Below are 25,224 nucleotides of genomic sequence, written 5' to 3'. Positions count from 1 at the left end.
TCACCAAGCAAAATGTGGAAGCCAGCTGCTTTTCGGGAAATAAAAATGGCATCAGCTTTGGCAGACAGGGGTGAGATCAATCATTTTCTACAATCCTCACACAGTCTTCTGACCAAGGCCTAGAGAAGGGTGGTTATGTAGTGGCAAAAACATACCATGAAAGGTACAAGAGGGTTTTCACGTGGTGAAGAATTCATTCTACGCACATAACAAACAAGGCTCCAAACCTCACAAGAAAGGAAATCTTGGAACTATTATATTCCGTGTTCTTTGGACAATAACAAGCAGAGAGTCTCAGAGAAAATTTCTCGCACTGAAAAAGTCATCTTATGATTCATTCTTTTCTCCCTACTATCACAAAGTTCCCTGACAATACTCTGTGGGAAAAAAAGGAGTTAATTCCTAGATCAATTTGAACAGTATGATTCAAATTACGGACACAAACTGCAAACAAATTCCAGTTTCTTCTCTCATTCCTTTTGTTATATATGTATTCCAATCAAGAGTCCCAAGTTGAGAAAATACCTCTGCAGCTGTACAGTGTCATTAGCTTTTCACGTTTATAAGGAAAATTCTCTCAAAAACTTTGCAGATTGATAAGGGTGGAGGCTCAATGTAACTTTAACTGAGTGTGTGTAATGCATATAAGGTGGGAAGGGAGAAGCACTAGCATTTTTGTTTTTCACTGAAGTGGATAACGCCAGCTCACTATCTGTAACGGTCTGTTCCTTTGGAATCAGCTCTGTGTGTCACAATGACCTGGCAAACTCAAATGCTTTCACTATCACTGGAGTCCTTGCAATCCTGCTTTGGCTGTGACCCATTCACTTTTGCCCCAACTTCTCAGAGATGCCTTACTCAGCATCTAATTAGTTAGGGAGGATTTGCCGTGGCTTTTCACCCTGACACAGGAGTGGGAGGATGTGCTGCTGTGGTAGCCCAAATCTGTCCTGTCACTACATTAATCAGATTTCCATAAAAGCATGCATGAATAATTGGATTTATCAGTGCATGTTAATATACACTCATAAATATAATTATAAAAATACCTACAATTATAGATAAGATATCTGTACCTTTAGGGATTTATTTTTCAACTGTGGTTACTTGACTCACCTTAGCAAAAGGCTTTACAAATTATACAAACACACAGTACCAGTTTGCAGATAACAGAAATAGGAGAAAAATAATTTCGAAATGATCACCTACTATGTTCAAATTCACTTAACATATCATATTGAAAATAAACTTGAAATTTGTGCCCAGGTTTTTAATATAGACCTCATACACATCTCAGAATATGTTTGTGTATGCTTTACTTGCATTAATATGTACATAAATAACCACGTATATTACCTACTACTTTTCCATTGCTACTTTTCCAAATGCCTAACAAATTAGACAGTATCTGTCCAGTGAAATCTGTATACTATACAGACTTCCACAAGCACCTGTCTCTCTATGCTGCAATTTGTATTTTAACAATTACCCAGATATTCCTATTTCTGTGTTAGATTATCGAATGTATGTTAAGAACTGCATTTGAATATATGTCTATAGTTAAATCTTCAAAATAAAGCATATTATCACTCAAATTAAAGAGGGGAACTAAATAGGAGGTAGCAGCCTAGTAATTCAACAGGCTGAAATTACATGCCTCCTAATAGAATATAAATATTTTTTTAGTATCTCGACCATAAGTTTGGTCAATTTAATCCATTTTTTACTAAGACTTTAGTAAAACACACCAACTGTAAGAAGGGGAGGAAAAAGGGAGGAGGGAAAAGTGCAGAAACCTAGGGGATGATGCTGGCAGTGAAAGTCATTTTCAAAGACCATTAACTATCAACTGCTTTACTCAGGGCTCTGATTAAATAAGAATATACATCCTATGTTAAAAGGGATATCTATATGAGTGGGCTCGAGTTTAGAATAAAAATATATTGTACACACTATAAAAAAAGAATCAAACCACGATACACAATTAGGCATCTAACTTGTAAGAAAAAACAGTATATGTGCCTTTTAAGTTGTTAGTGAATAAACATTTAAATTATTTGGGGGAGAGGGGTAAAAAGTCAGACAAAACCACCATTCCCACTTTAAAGTACAGATTCAACAAAATGAAACTGTGTTTGCCTATATGAATAGAAAGAACTAAGAGACTACTGGGAGAAAAATTCATACCGAACATGCTTTTAAATGGATTCCAGCAATGTTATTATATATTTCTTGCAATATATTGTATTTATCATTTCTCTGAAACATGCTAGATTTTATATTAGTAAGAAAGTTTGCTTTGCCCTGTCATATCTCTGGTGAGCAGATGCTCTGGTATTAATGTAAATCGTTGATTTAATTTTTTAGCTTTCTTGGTTTGCCCCTCACCTATCTAGGAAATTATTTCTCTGGTGATAACTAACACATCATGCTAATGAGAGAGTCTAATGCACAATAGAAAAATGTCACTACTAATAATATTTGCATGAAGTTAAATAAAGCAACTGTAAGAGAATGTCAGACAGTTGTTCTTTAATAAGACACAGTTTCACAATGAAATTATGTTGTTAATTGTGTTACATCATTGGGTGAATCCTAAATTACTACATAATGATGCACAGAGTCATTTATAATTCTAACTCAGTATTTCACTCATGTCTGAAAAGAGACCTTATTAAGGGATCTACATTTTATTTTAAAAGGTTAAATATACCTCACCAACAATAAAAGGAAAACGCCTCTAGTAATGTAAATGTTTAAAATGTGGGCTATAGCCATTTACCTGCTACGGTTTCATTTCTGAAAATATTTCAAAATATATTAGACTACTGCATCCCTTGAGGTTCCTACAAATAATTTTATTTGCTAGTCTCTCAAATATACAAAACATTTACAAAAACAGAAAAATCATCTTTTTAAAAAAACAAAACAACCTGTTTTTTTAAAAAATGTCAAACTCAAGCTTTATTTTCTGCTTTTAACAATACTTCATGAGGTTATATGGGCAAAATATCATTCTGGACTTCTGGAGATTAACAGAGAAGATGAGTAAAGGGTTTCTGGTCATTCTCGACCTGTCACTAATCAAAGTATCCTAAAGAAAAACTCCCTTTACAAAAGTCAGGAGTCATGCCCTTTAAGGTTATCCAATATTTGTCTGTATGGAAAAAAAATTCTCTTTTAAAAAAATTGAATATGGGAGAAAAATGTAGAGAGGAGGAAAAATGCAAACTGTCATATCTCGAAGTTTAGAACATACTTAACTCCACACCAAATCTAAACTGGCTTCATACTGTGGTTATCTTTTTGTTACTATTAGTCAGACTGAAAGATTTACGTATAAGCAGATCCAACTTCGCTCATACAAAAGGCAAAGATTTTTCTATGCCTACTTCCTAATTTACCTATAGAAAACACAAACCTAGATTATTCAATTTCAGTATTCATGAGCTATTTCCCACTACAAGTTTTGCTGTAGTTAAATAATAGTGGTGGTGAGTTCTCTATAACTCAGTATGAAACCTACTAGTCAGTCTTCTCTAACATTTAATGAAATGACCAGGTAAATCTTACAGCTTTATGTTATCACAGAAAACTTTGAAATAAAAAATAAATTTATTCATTTCATGAGCTAAATCATTTTTTTCTTAGAAACTAAAATAATCATAATAGAAAAACCTTTTTAATGCCTTAGCTATGAGATATACAGAATTCTGCATATTTGATTAAACTGGACAAACTTTTACCTGTAGTAAGACAAAAAAATGCTGGCTTAATGTATACATTGACACTAGTATTCCTTCAAACTCTGGGCTTCAAGAGATATTTCAAGAAACGTGTCTTCCTTGCACACGCACGCGCGTACACACACACACACACTCACTCTCTCTGAATCAGCATTGCAGATGAACTACATAGGTAAGGAAAATAAATATATTAAACATACACAGCATATATATTTTTTTGATTTACACAGTTTGAATTTAAGTTTACACATTGCATTTAAGTCTACACAGTATTTATACAAACTAAAATATCATCCTGAAGGAGGAAAAATAAAAATAAAAACATGTAAACTCATACTCTCTTTTACATGCTTTCCCAAAATGCACAGGAGGTAAACATTTAGTAACCATGACAGAAAAAGAGGGGGAAGGAAGTCGCTAACTACATCAAAACCAAAAAATAAAGAAAACATAAAATATAGTTAAATCACAACACTTTTTAAAAATTGTGATTTTTCTCCCATTATAGTACTACTGTTTAGTAAACAGGATAATTAATATTATAGCTTTATATAGCATCTATTATGCATACATTACTTCCCTATATTTCTACTATGTGCATACAGTCACAGATGTTCACTGTGACACATGCACACAGGTACACACAACATAGATCTTTATATACCACAGAGTCAACAGCTGGATCAAAGACATCATAATAGCTTAGTTGTACAAGTTTCTCTCTCTCTCTGCGATTTCATATTATTTTCCTAATTATGATCCATCATTTATATAATTTACTTTTTTTTGTTGTTTTTTAACTGAAATGTTTTCCACAACTTAATGTCTCCTTAGATTCAAATCTACTTGGAAATGGGCTAGTGCCAAAGAAGCAATCTAACACCATCTATGTGGTTCAATAGCCATTTATCAATTGATCATTATCTCTATCTGGTTTTATTAACTCTTTTCTAGCTAGAGGGAGACCTAAACCAATCTTCCCTTCCAACACACACACACACACACACACACACACACACACACACCCCTAACCTCCACTAATACAGAAAACCCTAAAGGTGACATCTAATTTTTAAAGTGTGGAACAAGTTATTTAGTCCTAAGGTCAGTGAAAACACACGTCGTGTTCCAACCAGGAAGAGAGCCACCCAGGTACGGAGATACCTCAATAACACCCCTCTCACAGCACTGCAATGACAAGGAATATCTCTGGGAGGAAATGAACTTAACTTGTAAGAATGGGAAATTGCACATAAAGAGTTGCTTATTGGGTTTATGTTGATTGCATTTAAACCCCAGCTTACTGTATCAGCAGTAATCAGGGTCCCTCTACAGGATATGTCAAAATACACCTTATTCAAATGCATTTATCCTATCTAGAATTGTGTGATAAAACAGTTTGCCAGCTAAACGCTACAAAAGCCTGGCTCTGGGCACAATTTTCTGCAGATGTATTTCTAAAGTTTTGGTAGCTTACAGTTTAGCAAATTGTTTTCTTTCCTTCATTATCAATACTTTAAAAAAACTAAATTAAGTCAATTAAGTATTTAATTCTCATGAACTATTACAAACAAAATAACTTGTTTGTGTTTAAGAAAGTAATTGCAGTATTTTTTTTTTTTTACATGAGTGGAACCACCTCAATTTCTTAACCGCCATCTGCTTAAAATCCAAATATTTGTCAGTAATACTTTCGTACTGTGTGGATGATAATATCATACTAACTCTTGCTTTGTGTGGATTTGATGTAGGCTTTTGAAAAGCAAGACGCGTCTAGGAGGGAGGCACCAGGGAACTTCCCTCCCTCGCTTGAGCACAGTCCAAGATGAAAGTTTCTGGGTTGTTTCCCTTCGCTTCCTCTCACCCTCGCTCCCCCTTGGAGCCGCAGAGCCAGCAATTGTGCAAGAGGAGCCGGGCGCGCAGGGTGCGTATCACCGAGCGCATGGTACGAGCCGCCGGCTCCAGTGATTAATTATCAGAGGCCGGTGGCCTCGCACTAACACTTCAGCTTTCCCGGCAGAGTCAGCACACCCAGCCGCCGCCAGCGCGGCCCGGACCGAGGAGCGGCTCTGGGGAGGACGCCGAGGCTGCGCCCGAGAGTGAGTGCGCCGGCCGGCCGGCCGCGGCTGGCGGACGGGCAGGCGGGCGGGCGGAGCCGGAGCTCTCGCTGGCGGGGAGCACGGGGGCGAGTGAGCGCGGAGGCGGGTGGGCCGCGGGCGGAGGAGCTGGGACCGCCGGCACAGCCCGCCACGCACGCCGCCGCCTGCTCCGGCGACCCTCGGTGCTGGCAGAGATTCCTGCACAGCCGAGTCCTCAGGTCGGAGTCCGAGCTGCTTCCAAGCCCAGGAAGTCAGTCGGGCTGTTCGGAGGGGCCCCTACATTTTATGACTGTTTGGAGAACCTCCTCTGAGATAGCAGACACTTTGATGAAGTGATTAATATAGAGAAAGATACATTTGTTGGGTGGTGGCTTTTTTTGTTTTGTTTTTTTTTTTTAATTTTTAACAGAAAACAAAGAAATAAATGAAATCTTCTCATGATCCAGGCTGTACTGTGAAACTTTACAACAAATGCCTTTCTTTTACTTCAGTCCCCTTTCCCCTTTTTCTTTTAAGGAGCCCTTAGGGAAACCATGAAGTAACCCTGCACATTCCAGTAACACAGTTATGACAAAACAGAGCCCAAGTATGAAGTGATACATTTTTTTTTTAAATTGTTTAGAAAGAAAAATAGCAGAAGCAAAAGTGCACATAACAATTCAAGGTTTCTTGTTTTAAAAAAAATGAAAGTAACTTACCTGTTGGGACATTCTGAATAAAAGGTTAGTATCAGCGTTTTGCCATGTCCCCATGAACCCTGGTTCAGCCGCAGCCGTTCTGGTTCCGAACTGCATGGAGTTGTCAGTACAGGAGTCTCTTAAAGTCAAGTCTCTTGCCCTCTTTGGCTCTCTGTCTCTCTGTGTCTCTCTTTCTCTCACATCCACTTCTGCCTCTTCTGACTGAAAAGTGAAGGTGGATTTTTTGAGCCTCTTGGCAGCCAGTAGTAGCAGGAGTGTAGTGTAGTTAAGAAGCTGGCTGAACTGTGCATTTCATTTGGGAAGGGGGGGATTTAGGGGCGGGAGGGGGTCAGAGCTTCTTTCGCACCTTCTGCACAGATACCCCTATCATTTATGCATAGATTGTGACTCCCAGAGCTTGCCTTTGCTCAGTTTAACAGCTGCCTGTCAGGTGTGCAGGCAGCACTGGAGACCCAACCATCAGCTTCAAACTCTCAGCCACTGCATGTCATTGGATAGCAGAGCTAAGAGTCAACTAACTGCACTGTTCCACTGTCAGGCACCAAATGACACCCTACACTAACCCTTCTCCAGACACACACATAGATCCACACTCCTGCACATTCCAAGCTGCACCATGAACACGGACGGCACATGGGGCGTGGAGAAGCTGGGGCCCTTCCCAGGGAATTCTCCCCAAAACAATGTTTTCAGGTGTAACGTGCAATATCTGACATCAGTCTTTGCTTTAATATTTGTAAATTGCTACGCTTAAACATTTTTCTCTCGTTACACTGGAAGAAAGAAAAATATTTAGCTGTAAGAGAATGTAAAGTTGGCTCAGTTGTCTAAATGTTAACTCCTAAAAGTCATATAGTATATGCTGGACTATTCATAACCACATAAAAACTCCTAGAGAAAATAATATACATATGGACATGACCTTACACTCTAAAAAGTAAATAAATAAACCTAGCAAATTTTTTAACATAGAAGATACACAGTAAACATTTGCAAAATACATACATACATACAAACATACATACATACAATATAATATCCAATTCCTCAGGCCGTTAATTACTCAACTGGATATTAAGTAATAAGAAACTGAATGGCAAAGAAAATAGGGTACCTTTTCTTAAGCTCAAAAGTAGAAAAAAACTCCCATGTTAAAGTTCTGGATGAAGCATCTACAATATCCTTTCAAATCATAAAACAGAAAGAGATGAAGAAAAAAAAGCCTGTCCCATTTCAGGCAAAATGTAATGAATATAAAAACTCCATTTTTTTAATTCAAGATCTCTCGAAGATTCTATAACGTTTTCCTGCCTGATGAAATAATATAACCTCAATAGCATGTCATATTTTTAATTAAACCTGTTTTTAAAAGAAAACATCTCTTTATTAGATAGTATTTATCTACCTTGTTTATGGAAAAGCAGAACTGAACAAAATGCACTGTACATAAACAGTAACTTCAAAATGGAAAGCTAAATTCATGTCATCTCATAAAAGTAGTCAGCAGGAAAAAGCCATCCTTCCTAAACTTAAAGTGTAAGGAACATTAATCTTCAACCACCTACAAATATCGAGGACAAATGTACCACTCTCCGTGCTCCTTCTTAACTGAAGAATAACAATAAACCTTACTCTCTGAAACAACAAAAGACACAGAAAAGAGCTTCAATGGCAGCTCTGTGTCATTAGTGGACAATGAGAAAAGATGAGAAAACGTACACTATGTTGACACAAATGTGCCTTCCCCTCTAGAACCTACATCTCCTGAAAGCTTTTCTGTTAAACTTCCCTCCGGTTCACCACCATTAAGCACAAAAAAGTCTCAAAAGCAGCAAATTCAATATCTGAGAAGAAGCAAACAAGAACCCAAAGAATTGTTGCCTTAAACTATATTAAGTCCACCTGTGGTCAATAAAAATATTCTTGAGGGGGGAGGGCAGGAAAAGCCCCTACGAGTCAATTGTCAACAGTGACTGTACCTTTACAGCTAGCTATTACCCACTTAAACTCCCTCTAAAATTTGCTAGCCTCTTGATTTCTGAAGTGGCACTCAGTGCCTCAGTCAAGCTGCCTGCTCAGCTCCTGACCTTCCCACTAATGGCTGTTATTTGTGCGAGGCTTAAGGACACTGTCAATAGCAAGCTTCCTCCTCGCTCCTCTCCAGCTCTGTTGTATCGCTTTGCCTGCATGTTCTCTCTCGCCTGCCTCTTGCTCTCTCGCTCCCCCCTCCTTCCTTCCTCTCTCCTTCACTCCCTCTTCCTCTTCTTCCAGCCCCCACCCCTTCTTTCTTTCAGTCCCGCAGTAATCTTCCTTCCCTGGTATCCTACCCCCAACCATCTCTCTCTCTCTCTCTCTCTCTCTCTCTCTCTCTCTCTCTCACACACACACACACACACACACACAAATACAAAAATCAACTGGCATGCAGCAGCAAGCACCTGCAGTAATAGACTCTTTTATTAAAACTGTTATTCTGCAAGACTTGAAATTCCCCGTGGACCGGGCCATGTCAAAGCCGATATAATTAACTAGAGGCTCAGCAACGGATCAATTACCAGACAAGCAAGTGATAGTGAAATCAATGAAAGATCATCAGCCACATTATCAGTGTTGCAACTCATTAGGGCAAAACTGAGAAATGTGCTCAAAGCGAGCCCAAGCAAGGTGGCATTACAAAACAAAGGGCTAATTTGGAGACCCTGCTGTGAACAATCTGTAACAGAATTAGCCTTTTTTCCCCCTAAACTGCACAGCTCCGTAACTAAATGTGACAGACTGAGAGAAGCAGTTTATTAAGACACCAACCCCAAGTTTATTTAGTTCATAAACTCTCTCCTAGAAAATCAATACAGTCTGTACAGGGTTATTAGGCTGACTAGCTAATACATCCAAATCTGGTCTGCTCGGCCAGCAGTCCTCTGACAAAATGCTACCCAGCGTAGGCAAACTGAGCTGTTTCAGATATCAAAGTCTGAGGTGGCTCTAGGTAAAACAAGTCTGCAGTGTAACTAGTCCCTGCATATTACTGCCAAGGCACAAGCCACAAAAGCACTGGGCTATCTTTGAGGGTCAAAATAGTTTCCCACAACAAATCTGTATCATACAATACTGCACCTACTAACTGGATTTAATGAAACAAACTTGAACTACTTTGTAATACTACAAAGTGGACAAGCTTTATTACAGTAAGAGACAACAATTAACCCAAAGACTTAAAAAAATGTACCTCTGAGGCACAAAAATCACTTTTGGGTTTGTCCACTGGCTATATAATCATTTACAGATTATGGAACAACTCTTTGGAATCATTTTGTATTAAAGTTATTTAAAAGTGGGGAGTGGACAAAAGCATCCCTGCCCCAGTAACTGCTTTTTTATTGCCCTGATTCCATGTATTTCAGGCTAAAGACCTGCAAATACCAAGGCTATGTGATGGCTTTCCCACCTTTGCTCATAGTGAGAGACGTACCGTGGAAATTAAGGAGCGTACCAACTAGGTCTGAATGGCACCTAAGCTATTAAAGACAATATGGAATGTGAGTACCTCCACCTCACCACAAGACATAGCAGAAGTACACTTACACAAAGAAACTCACATACAGCTTACAGTGTTAAAATAGCCTGGAGAACTGAAGAAAAAAACAACAGCTTTTGGAAGTGACTGTTTATGATGTTTATCATTTAAAATGTATTTTCACAGGACTTGAATAAAATCCAATTTATAGATTGCTGTAAATAAACATTCCCCCTAACTTTTGACCTGATACCGTACTGAGCATTTCATAGCTGGTGTTTTTTGAGTAATGTGTTAAAAAAAAAAAGTTTATATATGTATATATAAACATATATACGTATATATATATTATATATACATATATACGTATATATGTGTATATATAAAATATATATTATACATACATATATACGTATATATATGTATAATATATGTATATGTATAATATATATATTATATATATATGTAGTGTGTGTGTGTATATATATATATATATTTACACATACACACACACTCACACACACATATATTCTAAACCTATTCGATAGATGCCCATGTTTTGGGTAATAATTAAAAGTTGTAATTACAGAGGAATTTTATTTTTTAAAACCATTTTGCATATAACTACACACTGTGCATGTACCCTCAATGAGATCCAATTAGTTGCAAAGAATTTGCATTTCAGTTAGTGTGGGATAACAAGACTTCAGGGAGACACAATGCAATTCCACCAGCAGAGTAAGAAAGTGTGTTCTTTCTTGTTAGCTCTATAAGCAGTCATTCCCACAACCGACTGTTTAAAATGTTACTGATCTTTTCAATATTTGGGTATTGAGGTGGGTTTAGGTTTTCCCCTCCATTAAAAAAAAAAGGGACATGTTGGTTCGAATATCAGCACAATGATTACCTGAAGAAACAAATGAGCAAAGGATTTTGTTTTGTATGTATGTTTGTGGGTTTTATTATTTTTTTTGGGGGGGGAGAGATATTGCATACTTTTTCTTTTCTTAATACTTAGTACTAATTTCTTTAATACCATGTTGCTTTTTAAAAGCAAATTCCATAATGGGGGATAGAGAAAACTCATTGAGATAGTTTATATGTAAATATAAGGTTTGGTGATAAAGGCACGCATTTAGTATACTGAGAAAGTACACAAGGATTTTCATTTTTTCTAGCTATGTTTCCAACAATGTAAATCATAAGCAAATATAAAATAAATGTATAATTTATATACACAGATTAACAAGCATCTCTAGGACTTTAGCTGGTTCACGGAACAATATCTGTAATTCCCTGGGTTCAGTTCAGCAGCTGTTAACAGATTCTATAATCTGTAATGACAGTAAACTGGCCTTTGCTCTTCTTTTATTCACTATTCATTTTCAAGGCTTGGTTAAGTACAGAGCTGGGTTAAAGATCAGTGGTTTTTCATGTGACACACGCTGGTATTCATCTAATGGCTTGTCAAGACAAAACTGTCCCTGTTCTTGCCAAAATAATAAAAATGATGCTCCACATCGCATGACAATCAGCACTTCCTAATGGCAAAACAACTCAAGCTTTTGTAATTCACTTATTTCATAGGAAAAAAAATTTTTTAATAATTGCCTCTCCAATCCTACATGTGGAATTAGGTTGCATTCTCAAAGGAGAGTTTTAAAAAATGTTTTGGCCGCTCTTAACTCTAAAGCAACATGTAAACTAGTTTATAATCAAATTAGACTTTACTGTATAAAAATAATGCTGAAGCTACAAATTCATATGGCATTAAAGTACATAACTTAATATATGCAAATTATGCAGAAGCAGCAGGCTAGGCCCAGTCACAGAGGTGGGGTGAACCAATTGAGGAAATGTCATTTTTCTTGAGAACAAAGTATGGGACTTGCTTTGCAACATCTGTTGGGCTGTGTGAAATGTTAACAGATGTCTTAAGTGAATAAAGGAAAAAGAATTAATAAAGGAAACCTCCTCTGAACAGATAATCCGTCCAAATTTCCATATTCCTGAGGAAAAAAAGTTGACAGCAACCTTTTTCCCTGGTGAAACCTGCCATCCCTCCTTTATTGTGTAAAGTTTTGTTTTCTATGTGAAGTTAAGAGGGAGAAATTTTTTGACTCACTATAAAGAAGAGAATAAAGAAAAAGTAAAACTAACAATAATTTCAACTGAGTTTTTTCCCTTGTGAATAATTATATCATAATCTAAGCTGCCTGTTTTCCCTTGAGTCACATATGTAATTTGATGGGAGGACAGTGAAAGGTTCACCCCCTAAAAAATACTCAAAAACATGAAATATAACTCTACTGTGCCTGCATGTTTTGGGAGAAAGGAAGGAGGGAAGATTAAAAAGCAGCTCTTAAAATAGAGTTCCGATTTGAACACATCTCTACACATTACAGTGCTCATTTTCACAGTTAGGATTCGCCTATCATTCACACCTAAATCCTGGCACTCTCCCTGGCTCCTAATCCTTCCACTACCACCCTAATAAGGGATGAAGCACCCCTCCTTCAACAGTCAAGGGTTCCACACAGTAAGGTCTGATGATCATGAAGAAAACTTTTGGATTATACTAGTTGGGTCCTTGTATTTAAATTTTAAGAAAACTTGGAAACTTTTCTTAGTTTACAAGTCTCATTCGTGTTTTAATTCATGAGATGATCTCGGCAAACCTGAATGCAGCCACCTTTATCCAGATTAAAAAGATGCATGCATGCCTGCCAACTACTGAATGTAACCTGGTGCTTATGTGTGTGAAGTGAATATAAACCTTGTTCTTCCATAAATCTTCCTCTTTGGAGACATCCATTCTATTGCTTATTCTCTGAAAACTTGGGATATAAATCTGGGTTAACAGCTCATGGATTAACTAACTCAAAAGGCAGTTAAGGATCTTGACAGATTCAAATGAAGGAAGAAAAAACTTGTGTTGTCCTCTCTGACTGCCAGTCTCCATCACTGGCCCCTCTCCCCTCTACGAGAGTCTGTGTTAAAATTGTATGTTAACTTTGTTTTATAATTATACCTTATCCAGATGATTCTGACAGCCAGGGCTGGGGCCATTTCAACATACAGAATCCTCAGCCAGCATAATCTATAGATTTCAGGGATAAAATCATGGTCCAGGTTGTAAAATAAGAGATGTAGGCATATCTTCGGTTTGGGGTTAGTTTGTTTTTTGCCAAAGCATTGTGGGTACTCAGGTGTTTACTCACTGGAATACCACTTTAGAACACACGACAAAAAAATAATAAAAATAAACTGCTGTACAAAAAAAAAAAAAAAAAATTTGACCATGCACATGGAGGGAGAAAGCTGGTACACTGAAAACATCATCATGTGACCTCAGACCAAGAGAGGAAAACAAGGTTTGAATAGAACACAGGTTTAAATCACTTTGAACAGTGGCACGAACATACCTCATAAGCAAATGCTACCTAAAAGTTTCATCTTTTTATGGTGATAAGGAGAAACCACTCTGGTTGACACTTGTCTCTGGACCAACTGGAACAATCAATGAGAGACAGCATCCACTGACAGCCTAATCAGGGGCTCAGTTTCAGAGAAACACATCAAGGATCTATCTAAATACCATAATCCCTTGATACACTATGAAAAATAAAAAAAAATTGAAAAATTAAAAGATTTGGGTAGGGTGTGGCGGACAAGGTAGTTTATACAATGAGGAATCTTTAGGATCAAGAGTTTTGCAGATGCAAAAGGATCTGAGGTCAGCATGAATCTCAAGCCTCCAAAAGATCAAACATTTGATCTACTTTGTTTTGGTTTAAAAACAGAAAAGTGACTTTATTCATCTTCTCTCAGGTACGAACAGTGACAATGGCTTCTTCCTACCATAACCGAAAGTCACTATTTTATGAGAAAATCTTCTAGAGAAAAAGAGCCAGAGATGTGTTTCCTTCCTTAAATGAGTATTAAAAAACAGGCTAGGAGCATAAGTGGGGAATTGCTTTTGTATGACCATGAAGCGCTGCAAGAATCATAGACATAGTGTTCATTTCTTTATTTACTTCCTTCTAAAGTCTGCAAACCAAAAAGTTTGCAGCCCCAGTGAAAATGTCATAATAGTTTAAATCACTGTCAGGAAGGAAGATTGAGATTCACAGACACCTGGGAAATCCATCGCTGCTTTTAGAGTTATCACAGATGGTTATCTATTGATGGTACCCCCTTATATGAAACTCACAACCTGAAATAATAAATTTAAAAAGTGAAATGCCAGTATAACTCAAGTTTCAAAATCTTTGGAAAAAATCACAGACTATTTTATATACATACGTATTTAAATAATATGTTGAAACAAAGCAAATTTGCATAAACTTGGAGACTGTTTTCAAAATTAAGAATCTCAGAAGGTGCCAGAAACTCACTCATGGAAGGTTAAAACAGAAAGAATTAACAGCTGGCGAAGGTCTGAATGGTGATGACCTTTGGAGGGGAGCAGTGGCTGCAAGAGGCACAGGAAAGCTTCTGGGCTCCAGGTAATGTTCTGTATCTCCATCACCTTGGAGGTTCTGGGTATGATCACTTTGCAAAAATTCGTCAAGCTGTATACACTTACGATTTGTGTGCACCTTTCTGTATGCATGTTACACCTCAGCTCTAAAAGCTACTACTGCTACTGCTAAATGGCATGATTACTAAAAACAGTGATAACAATAAATTAGAACTATGTTTAAGGAAGAAAAGCAAAAGAAAAAAGAATGGGGGTGGGAGAGAAGAGGGAAGGGACAGAAGATAGCAGATACTTTATCACCGTCAAAAATCATTCAAATAACTGTCACTAAATGTACTGCTGGCAACAATTTCTTCAAAGATAAGATGCACTAGGAATCAAGTAAATATCTGAGTGTCACAGGATGAGGATGAATGTGAAAGATAGTAAAAGGGTGGGGAAAATAATTAGGTGAGTGATACCTTAACTAGGTAGCACAAGAGCGTGAGTGTATGCAAGTGGCTTAAATGGAAAAGAACAACATACCTCAACCTGAGAAGTATCAACTCTACAACACAGGACCCTGAAACGTGCTCACCAACCACCCGGATTGAGGCTGTTCTCTGATTTATAATTATGGCTATTTGGGGGTAATTTGGGCTAGGCACCAAGCGTGCCATTTGAGAGACTGGGGAGGAAATTACTCGATAGACAGCATGACTTAGAGGCACAGAGTATATCAAGACAGATTAAGAAGAAAAAAAGCAATTGCAAATATAAGATACTCCTCTGACCACCCAAACACTTTTTACGAGTTCAATCTCTAGGCTGACAGAAGCCAACTATTAAATAAACAAAGCCTGGAGGGAATGGAAGTAACAAAGTGGGAACAACTGGATAATTTGCTAATTGATAAGGGATCCACTTTTGTCCTGACTAGGTCAGTCTCTAGCTCCCTTTTCTTTCATTTATTATAAGGAAAGACATTTTCAATTAAACATTTTTTTTAGCCATTGTCAGAGAATACTCATCAAAGCCCTACTTGCCAGGTACAAAAACAGGGAACTTAAGACATAGTTCCTGCTCACAAGAAGTTCGCAATCTAGTACAGGAGATAAGCCATGTACACAAACAAACTTAATAAAGCACAATGTGATAAGAGACGCAGCAGCAGAATCTTGTACGACTTAGAAAAGGAGATTCCTTCCAACCAGTAATGGTAACTAAGAGAAAGTCTCTAAACAGAGGCAGCACTTGCACTGGAACTGAAGAACTTGATAATACCTCCAAAGAAGTGATCCAATTTGACTAGAACATAAGGTAGAATCTGTGTAGAACAATGATGAACGAAAGGGACGGATGGGTCAGTCGGAAGTAGGGTAACAGGGACAGTGCAATACTCCACTATAAAATAAGCTGCAATTTATCTCGTTATCCACCAGTAGTCCAAACTGCTAAAAGGTTCTCACCAGCAGCATGGAATGATCATTGCTGTACTCTGAGAAGATTTATCTGGCAACAGCCTGACAGACAGACTGAAGGGTGAAAAGACAGAAGCAAAGACACCAGTTAGGAAGTTATTACTAGAATAATCTCGGTAAAATGGCTATAGGCAATACAGCTGGAAGAAAAAGAGCAAGATAAATCTGGAGATAAAATCCACGGGACAAGAATAAGATATGAGTAACAAATAAGAAGCGTCAAAGATGACACTACAGCTGTGATATTCTGAGCATGGGAAAGCAGCAGCACCGTCGACACAAATGGGGGTGGAGCTCGTTTGTGGGACTACATAGTGAGCTCAGTCTGGGGAAACAGCAGATCCTGCCAGTGAAGGAGACCGCCACTGGAATGATCAGATCTGGCAGCCATCTACAGAGAAGTGATACAAGACATAAAAGAAGGTGGCCAAGGTTAGCATCTTGGGGGATACCCACGGTTCCCCGGGGGAGAAGACAGAAGGAACGTGTTACCGGGGGCATCATAATTGTCAAATGTTCTGAAGAAGAGAAGTCAGAGTTTACAGAGGTAGGGTGTTCCGAGTTTTAAATGTTCTAAAAAACAATGCTATATTTAAAGTAGAGTAAAACCACTTGTAGTAGTATGCAGTAGTAAATACAGTAAGAGCAAAACAGAATGCAGGGGAATGATAAATACCCAAATCAGAATAGTGCCTGAGTGGGGTTGTGTACCGGATAGAGGGGGACGGCAGTAACCGCAGAATAATTATAAGGGTGGTAACCCTGGGCTTTCGATGTACACAATTAGTTCTTAAGTTTGGGTCAATGGGTGTTCATTATGCCATTCCAAGTATGTATTTCTGGCCGCAATATTTTACAATGATATTTTTTGTGTCCTAAGAGAAATGTCTTAGTGGACTGATAGCTACAGAAGTTATAGAATCCAGATTCTCCAGGAGTTAAGTAAGCAAATTATAAAGACATGGAGGCAGAAAAGATAAAACATTCTTTAGGGAAATGTTGCAAAGCAAAAAACTGAAGTAAGAAAAGGCTGGTCTGAAAAGTTACCAGGGCCTGCGAGAAGTTCTGTTATCATGTTGATGGTTTGCTTTTCACTACAGGGGAAAGAATGAATCTATCCATAGGCAAAGGGAATGAAGCCAGCAGAAAAAAGGATATTGAAAATCTAAGCCAGAGGGAAAATGATATAAAAGGGTCCTAGAAGAGAATGTGATCAAGAACACACATGAAAGGGGTGCCCCTGAAGGGAGAAGAAAAAAGTTTTTCTCAAAAACCAAAGGTAAGAGACAAAAAAAAATATTCTGTGGTTAAAAAATATAAATATTGAGAGTGTCATATCAGAAAGCCAATTTACTACCCATTTCCACCACTGAAGTGTACACCTGTTGAAAGAAACAGAGTTTTATCCACCTTTGGCAATCCAGGGCCTAAGCAAGTGCTAAACACATAGTAAATGTTCAATAAATAACTGCACCAAAGAATTGATCATCTCAGAAAAGAGGAGGTCGCTTGCTCAGAGAAACAAAGGATGAAGTCAAGCACTATTAAAGAGGAGAAAGGGTTTGGTCCAATTAGAGAGAGTAAAATGAAACGCTGAATAATGAGAAATGAGTAAGACATCACAAACAGCAGAAAGAACTCAGCCTTGGTTCTTAAAAAGCCGTGAGAAATTACAAGCAAGCAAACTGTGTTCAAGAAAGTGTAGCTCCGATTTCCCACTTTGGGATGTGGAATTGGGATGTGTACTTAGAACGGCAAGAAGTCCTTAATGCAAAATTGAAAAAAGCCTTGCTCCAAAAACATATACCCTCAGAGGCAACAGTACCTTGTAAATCACTGCCTTTCTAAGGCATTCCTGTAGAATACAGTTCTTATAAACAAACTAGAATAGAGAATGATTTTAGGATGAAATTATTTAGATGTCCCCCAATTCCAAGTGCTAACTACGTAGTGTTTTTTTTTTTTTTCCAATGTCTATACATTTATTCCTGGGTAATGAAATTCCCCAAACAAAAATCAAAACATTGTATGCTATGTCACATACGTAATTTGAATGAAGGAGTAGGAGATGTGAAAGAATGTCACTTCATTAACAAACGTGAGAGGAAGCTTAGGAGAGCTCAGTTCCACTCCTTACTTCCTGATTCATGTCTCCAGAACTGCAATTGTGGTCCAAAGTCACCCCAACTCCAAGTACAATTAGTGAGGGCTGCATTAGCCGAACTGGGCACTCTCCATCCGGAATCCCTCTGGAGAACGGGGAAATGATGAGTTGCATCACCTGGCCAATCTCAGCAACCGCCAAATAGTCACCTCAGGGACTTGGACAAAGACATCCATCCACTGTGCTGGCAGCCACTACAGCCTGCCTTCCTGAGTCCTCTCTGTGAGGACCACTGTCTAAGTGACCTGTCATACAGCTTTGTAAAGCAGCATTAATACTGGGGGCCAAAATGAGATTGATCTTTGAGCTTCGTGGTCTCTTGTTGTCAACGGTGCATTATAAAACCAATACTAAATACTTTATAAACAGGTCTCCCTACAGTGTATTAGAAAAACAGTACATATTTCATGCCCCATAGTTAGGTAGCCACATATCCATCAGACTACTAAATTATTTATTAGGTGCTCAGAAGTGCAATAAGAGTCAATAAACTAACTTCTGAATACTTACAAGCTACTATTTCACTGGAAATTGTACCTGAATGAGAAAACTAGAGCACAAACTGAATGGGGGAGGGAACTGTCCCAGCTCTCTCAAGTGTACTGTTAGAAGGAAGCACAGGCCTTAGGGATGAGAGGGGACAAAAGCTGCTGTGTCCTGAAAAGAGTCTTGGTTACTGAATTCACAAAGAAAGCGCCACCCAACCCCATACTCATTTCCTCTCTCTTCTGTCTAGATTTCTCTAGTCCTAGCAACCTTGGAGACAGCTCAGGGAAATGAAAATTGGTGGAAAACATTTTGAACACACCCTGAATCAGAGCAGATGACAACCAATGGTGGGTACCTGACATCTCCAAAGAAACTCCACAATGGCTTGAGGGGACAAGCTTTCTGCAACATGCACAGCATGGAACCGAGCATTTTGTTTTTCTCTTTCCATTTTCAGTTCAAGTTCCCAAGATCGTAGACACCCTATGATCAGTCTCTGGGGCCCAGACCAACATCATCAAGCATTTCTTTCCAGGTTCCACCCCGCTAAAAAAAAATAACAAAAAACAAAAAATACAACAAGAATCAAAAAAAAAAAAAAAAAAAACCCCTTCTGTTCAAGAATGTACTCCAGCCCTTCAAGGAGGAATTTCTTCAGCTGGGAGTTATTTCCCAAACTATCAGAGGAGTGGACCTTTGTGTAGTATTGTGGGTGCCATGGTTTCACATGTTGGCCACATTAATAGTGGAGAGCAAGCATCTGTAACCCACAGCTGACTGTGCTCCAGCCCCAAAGCACCCGCAAGGCCAATGCCAATGCAAACCACTCTTCCCATCCCACATCTGAACCACACTGGTTTTCTCCAGGAGCCAGGCGCTGAGATACAGTTCTGAAAATGCAGGTTTTGGGTTCTTTCCATTCACATGATGGGTATAGAGTGTTGAGAAGAATACTGCCAGAGGGGCTGGCTCTTTTTTTTCTCTCCCATTCCACACCAAGTGAATAAACCATAAAGAGGTTGTCTAATGGTGTTCCAAAATCTCCCAGGAGGAAAAAAACCTAAACGGATAAATATATAGATTTTTGCACACTGTTTTTGTTTTTCTTCCTAGCGTCTTCCAGTTTTAGCCCAATCGGCTGGAGCTTTTAAGGTTGAAAAACATTTTATGTGGGTAGGAAAAAGAAGTGGAAATAAAGGAGAAACATGGGAGAGACATAATTTCACATCACTTTCTCCACAAGATCTCCCCGCACCCTAGAAATAATGAGAGTTGATGAAAAAAACGTAAGGCAAGACTAGTTTCTTATTCCTTTTGCTACTACAACTACAGCTCAGATAATTATTCATATTAATGAGTTTGGTATGTAGACAAACTATAAAAGACGCAGTCTCTGACCTCAAGTACTTATCTCTGTCTTTTGGGATTTACTCCTCCTGCTAGATTTACTTTTCTTCTTCATACCCTCGCCCAGAGGAAGCGATCATCACTCAGGACTTGGAGCATTTCCATGGGTGGGGTTTAAATATGGCAACGAGAAGAGAGGGAACGTTTGCCCTTAAACAGAGACAATACAGTGTTGGCCCCACAGCTCAGGATGTCTAGTTTGTGACAAAGGGAAGTAGAAACTCCCTGTGAAAGTTTTACATCGGCCTTACTGCGCTTTATCAGAAAAATCTTCTCAAGTGGGAAAAGAGATAGTATTCCAGGGTTTTATCACATCAAGCACACATACGCACACACGGTATCACTGTCCACAAATGAGCTAATATTAGACAAAAACCTCAACCCACCCTTTGGGTTCAGTTATTTGTTTTGTAGCAACATGTAGGGGGCAGTTCTTCCCGGTAGTTCAGCACCGCAGTTCTGCAGTCGATTATTCGGGTTTGAATACCTGGGGCAACGTTTCCTAATTATGTGACCTCAGCAAGTTCCTTAGCCTTGCCAGGGCCCAAATTCCTTATCTCTAAAAAGGAAATAATACGACTTCACCAAACGGTTGTGAAGATTAATTACTTTGATTAGCAGAAAAGGCTTAGCTGAGTGCCTAGCACAGAAGCACTCAATAAATATCAGTGGCTGCATATGTATATGTGTATAAAAGGAGACTGCAAACTAGAAGCCCCTAGGCCAAGTTTGGTCCTCAGGCCAAATGTGTTTTGCTTGGTTCCATAAGTGAGTGTGTATGAGTGTGCATGTGTGCTTAATTCGGTCAACAGGCAAAAAAAAAAAAAAAAAGAAAGAAAGAAAGAAAAAAAGAAATTCTAAATTGAACTGATTTCCAGTTGCTGGGGACAGGATGGGGAGAGGCGAAGGGTGGAGTGTCAGAGAACAAAGATATGGCAATAGAAATCTGTGGGCCTTCATGACCATACTCCGTGGCAGTGGAACAGAAGCTGCGGCTTTTAGCGTGCACTCTCAGATGGGCACACGCTTCCCCACTCCTCCGTCTGTTTTCTTCCTCCAGCCCATGGCCTGCCTGGCCACTGCAGGCATCTCAGTCTGTAGCCCCTGGCTATAAGTCACTCCTCATTAACCTGGCACACAGAGATGGAGAATTCATTCACACATAAGTGAAAAGTCATATTTAAATAAAATGTCAAGTACCGAAAATGTTTTCTATTATGTCTACCTCTGACAAAAAAGAACACTGAAAAGCATTATGTTCCCTTATGCATTTTCCTAAGCCCTATGAGTTAGTAATAGAGACATAATAAACAGTGAGTAAACCCATTATCTGTCACTATATCAAGGCCTCTGCTACAATCACAGACATGGGCTTTGCGACAACTATTTCAGCAATGGTGGTTCTTAAATGTATGTTTTTAACCAGTGGAGACCTTTTTTAAAAAGAAATTCATACTGAACTTACAGGGCAAGAAGCCCTTTTGCCGCCATAGCCTGAGACCCCCATGCATAATTGTAAGATGGTACCACAAAAGTTTAGAAAATCGACCTACTCCTATTGCTTTACTATACAAATAGGAAAACTGCAAAACTGAGGCAAAGTTGGAAAAAAAAATTAGCTGGTTGCAGAGTCTCAACCGTTTTTTGAGAGCTGGGTGTCTCAAACTGCTTTTGCAGGACAGTTGAATGCAGAGGTCCAGAGGGTTGAAAATCCAATAGTCTACGAGAGCCACTCCACTGACCTGTAAGAACCGACTAAACTTCCAGGAATTTCATAAGCCAGTTGACATTGGTAACTAGAAATCAGCCATGATGGTAATATTTACACCAGAGCAATCAGCAAATGGTACAGATCAGAGCTACTTTACCTAACTAACCAGTGGTTAAAAGCACATCACTAGCAGAGATTCTGACATTTGGCTAAGTTCGTCATCTTCACATAGTACATGTGGTCATGTATGTGTCTTTGTACTTCTTTCTGGAGACTAGAGGATTTTGTTGAAGACTATGAATAAAACTAAACAAGACTCTAAAGAGTTACAGAACAAAATAAATCAATGCATAAGTTTGGAGTGCTTAGTATATATGAGGCATTATAAGTTTTATAAAAGACAGAGTTACATCTCAGCATCTAGAGCTCCAAGGAAATTAATCATTTTGGATAGGCAAAGAGTCTGGGGTATATTACTTTATGTTTACTAAGCACCTGTTGTGTGCCAGGTACTGTGAAAAGCATAAAATATTTTTTCATTTGTGCTTCACAGGTCCTATGAGATAGGTATTATTACTCTCATTTTACCAATAAGGAAATTGAAGCTAAGAAAGTTATGTCACTTGGACAAAGTCTAATATTAAGTGTCAAAGTGGGGATTTCAAGACCAACTTGGTCTGATTTCAAAATATGTGCTCATCCTAATATCCTGCATTGCCTCTCCAGGTTTCTACCATTTTAGACAAGAATTTTGTTTAAAAATGTTGCATAGTCATCCTGTCTTTTAAACAGAAAACCTCTTTCTTGATAATTAAAATTTTTAAAATTTGAACATCAAATTTATATGTAGTAAGTAATCAGTTTAGGACATCTAAAGGCCTGGTAGTGTGTGTGTGTGTGTGTGTGTGTGTGTGTGTGTGTGTGTGTGTGGTGGGGGGGTCGGTCCTGATTACTCCGGGAGGGAAAACACAATCTTTGGGAATAATCTACTTTAAAATTTAAAATAACCACCATTTTATATTTTCATAGTGATAATTACTTCTCTTATTTTTAATATTTGCCTTCTTCCCATTTCTAGAATTTGCTGTTCTATTTTCCTATGAGCTTTTCCTAAGGAATTGTAAGCATTGTTAAGAAGAATAAAATAAAAGTGGTATTGATAAGGCACACCTCCAAATAAATCATGAATAAGAAGCAAGATACTGAACAATAAGTATAGTGTACTACCATTTGTGTCCAAAAAGATGAGAAAAATCTGGGAAGGGAGTTAATAAATACTTCTATGTGGACTAAGCTATTTCTGGAAATACTTTTAAGAATCTGATAAACAGAAGTTACTTCTGAGGAGGGATGGGAAATTTGTGTTCTCTGTATATGCTTCTGTACTCTTTTCTCACTCCTTACAATATTTATGTATAGCAATTAACAAAACAAAAAAAATTAGAGTTTTCACATTCTAAGCAAAATATGAGGGCAATGACTATCTTAGAAGTTCCAAATCTAAGCTTGGATGCTTTGTTGCGTCTCTTTAGGATGTTTCAAAAGCACTAGTTTTCCTGCTTTTCAACTGTGCTCATATTTGTAAGGTGTTAATATTTATGACAAGATCCTCTACTTTCACCTGACTTACAGTATAGTTGAAGAGATTATAAATAAACATCCTTGGTTAAATAAAAGTTATAAATAGCTACTCTCTCTTACTAACATAGAAGTGCCACAAGTCAGTACTTGTGTTGTTAGCTACAATGCTTCCAGGAGTGTAATTTAGTCAAAAGAGGGATATGGGCTGAGTTTCTCGAGGTAAGGATAATATCGAAAGACAAAGAGAACATGCCAAATGGGTAGAGGGGCATAAACAAAAATAAGTGTAGAAAGCACTGTTCCTTAGGTAGCTGAAGGACGTTAGTAAAACTTGAGATAAGAAAAAGAATATACAGGCAAACTGTGGAGGCCTTGGCATTTATTTTAAGTTTCTGAAAAAGAAAGTTAAATAATGGAAGTTGCATTTTGTCTTACGAACAGTATGCAAGATACATCAGAAAAAATGAGCGATCTGAGGCAGGACTATTCAGTTAGGGGATTTGTATTGTATTCAAACATTCCTCTATAACATAAGCTCCAAGAACAAGGAAGTTTGTTGGTTTTGTGTCTGTCCATACAACAAGCATTTAAACACCTGACACTATAGCAGACACTAATAGAAAATGGACCTCCCATCACAAAACAGGAGAACCTAAACTAGGTGATAATGAGAAACAAAGAAACAATTTAGAGTTGTTATGTTTTGTTTTTTAAAGGATCTACAGGAATTTAGGCTTAAGTGAATTTTAGCTTTGCGGGGGGTGGGGGGGAGAAGAGTCAAAGACTAATTTGAAGATTTCCAGTTAGAAACATGGTGGAGGAAAGCTGTCCTAAAACTAACACTTAATTTGTATGCATAAGAAATAATTTGATATTTTATACATATATGGTATCTATCTATCTAATAGAATTAAACTATTTCTATCTAAAAATATATTCTTTGAAATTAAACGTCTAAACACTGAAATTATGCTCTAGCCTCGATTCTCTACATTGCATTCCTGACTTGCATCTCATCCAACAGCATATAGCTTCACCACTCACCTCTCGGCTGGTCATATCATTTTCCTTGTACTTACAGAAATGTTATACAGAGACTGTACATTTGACAAAGCAATCATCCGTCCATGTCAGATGGGAGTGGGCCTCCCTCCAAATGCCTGGCATAGCCAATCAGCAAATACAAGTTATCTCAAACAAACTCTACAATCTGCCATATTTCTGCAACTGAAAAACCTTCTTGCTTAGAACTTGCTTAGAACTCAGATCTCTGAATTGGACCATAAGAGCCTTCTAAAACTGCTGCCTACCATATTTCACATTTTTGTTAGTCAACAGTTAGTGAAGCCTCCCACCTATCAAAGCTTCAAAGAAAATTCATGTCTGTTCCACCTCTATATTCTTACCATGTTTGGCGGGCTGCCTTGTATTCAGGAGTGTTTAGGAAAATTTGTTGAATGTATGAAGACATAATGAATAAATGAAGGACTGCAGTAATTTTCAGGAGTTCCTATTCCAGGGGGAGAAATTCAGGTCATGATTCCATTGACGTTCCCCTCAGCAGCTATGGCGGGCATTGCTAATTGAGCAAAGAACGTTTTTTTTTTCCCTCCTGACTCACCTCAGCCTCTCAAAGCATTCACCAGCAGTCAATCAAACTTCACCCACAAGATGTAACATATTTGTCATTCCTGAACTATGCTTTTTTGTTAAAGTTCCAATTTGGTGTAATTTAGAAAGATTTTCAGGTAAGCCCAAAAGAAAAAAAAAAACTTAAAACATTGCTAAGGTCAAAACGAAATCCAGAACGGTGAACTTACTTATGAAATACTCTTTCCTTTTGCATTTAAATGTGGTAAAGATACCTAGTAT

At 38.1% G+C, this 25,224-nt stretch overlaps 1 protein-coding gene and 1 long non-coding RNA gene across 7 annotated transcripts in view; one reads left to right on the top strand and one right to left on the bottom strand.

Annotated features, from left to right (window-relative positions):
• Nucleotides 1–25,224, bottom strand: part of BNC2 (basonuclin 2) — a 407,820-nt gene that overhangs the window by 271,509 nt on the left and 111,087 nt on the right. For all 6 annotated transcript variants that reach the window (XM_033121982.1, XM_033121984.1, XM_033121985.1 and 3 more), the window contains exon 2: nt 6,544–6,744. In XM_033121982.1, coding sequence (XP_032977873.1) covers nt 6,544–6,744 — 201 coding nt within the window. The remainder of the gene's footprint in view (nt 1–6,543; nt 6,745–25,224) is intronic.
• On the top strand, nt 5,661–19,025 carry LOC117031486 (uncharacterized). Its single transcript, XR_004424580.1, has 3 exons — nt 5,661–5,845; nt 17,101–17,279; nt 18,901–19,025. It is a non-coding gene; the product is annotated as an uncharacterized LOC117031486 (long non-coding RNA).

Source organism: Rhinolophus ferrumequinum, chromosome 12 (genome assembly GCF_004115265.2).
Source record: "Rhinolophus ferrumequinum isolate MPI-CBG mRhiFer1 chromosome 12, mRhiFer1_v1.p, whole genome shotgun sequence".
Taxonomy (NCBI): domain Eukaryota; kingdom Metazoa; phylum Chordata; class Mammalia; order Chiroptera; family Rhinolophidae; genus Rhinolophus; species Rhinolophus ferrumequinum.
Note: the sequence above shows the minus strand (reverse complement) of the source record. Positions and strands in the feature narration are given on the sequence as shown.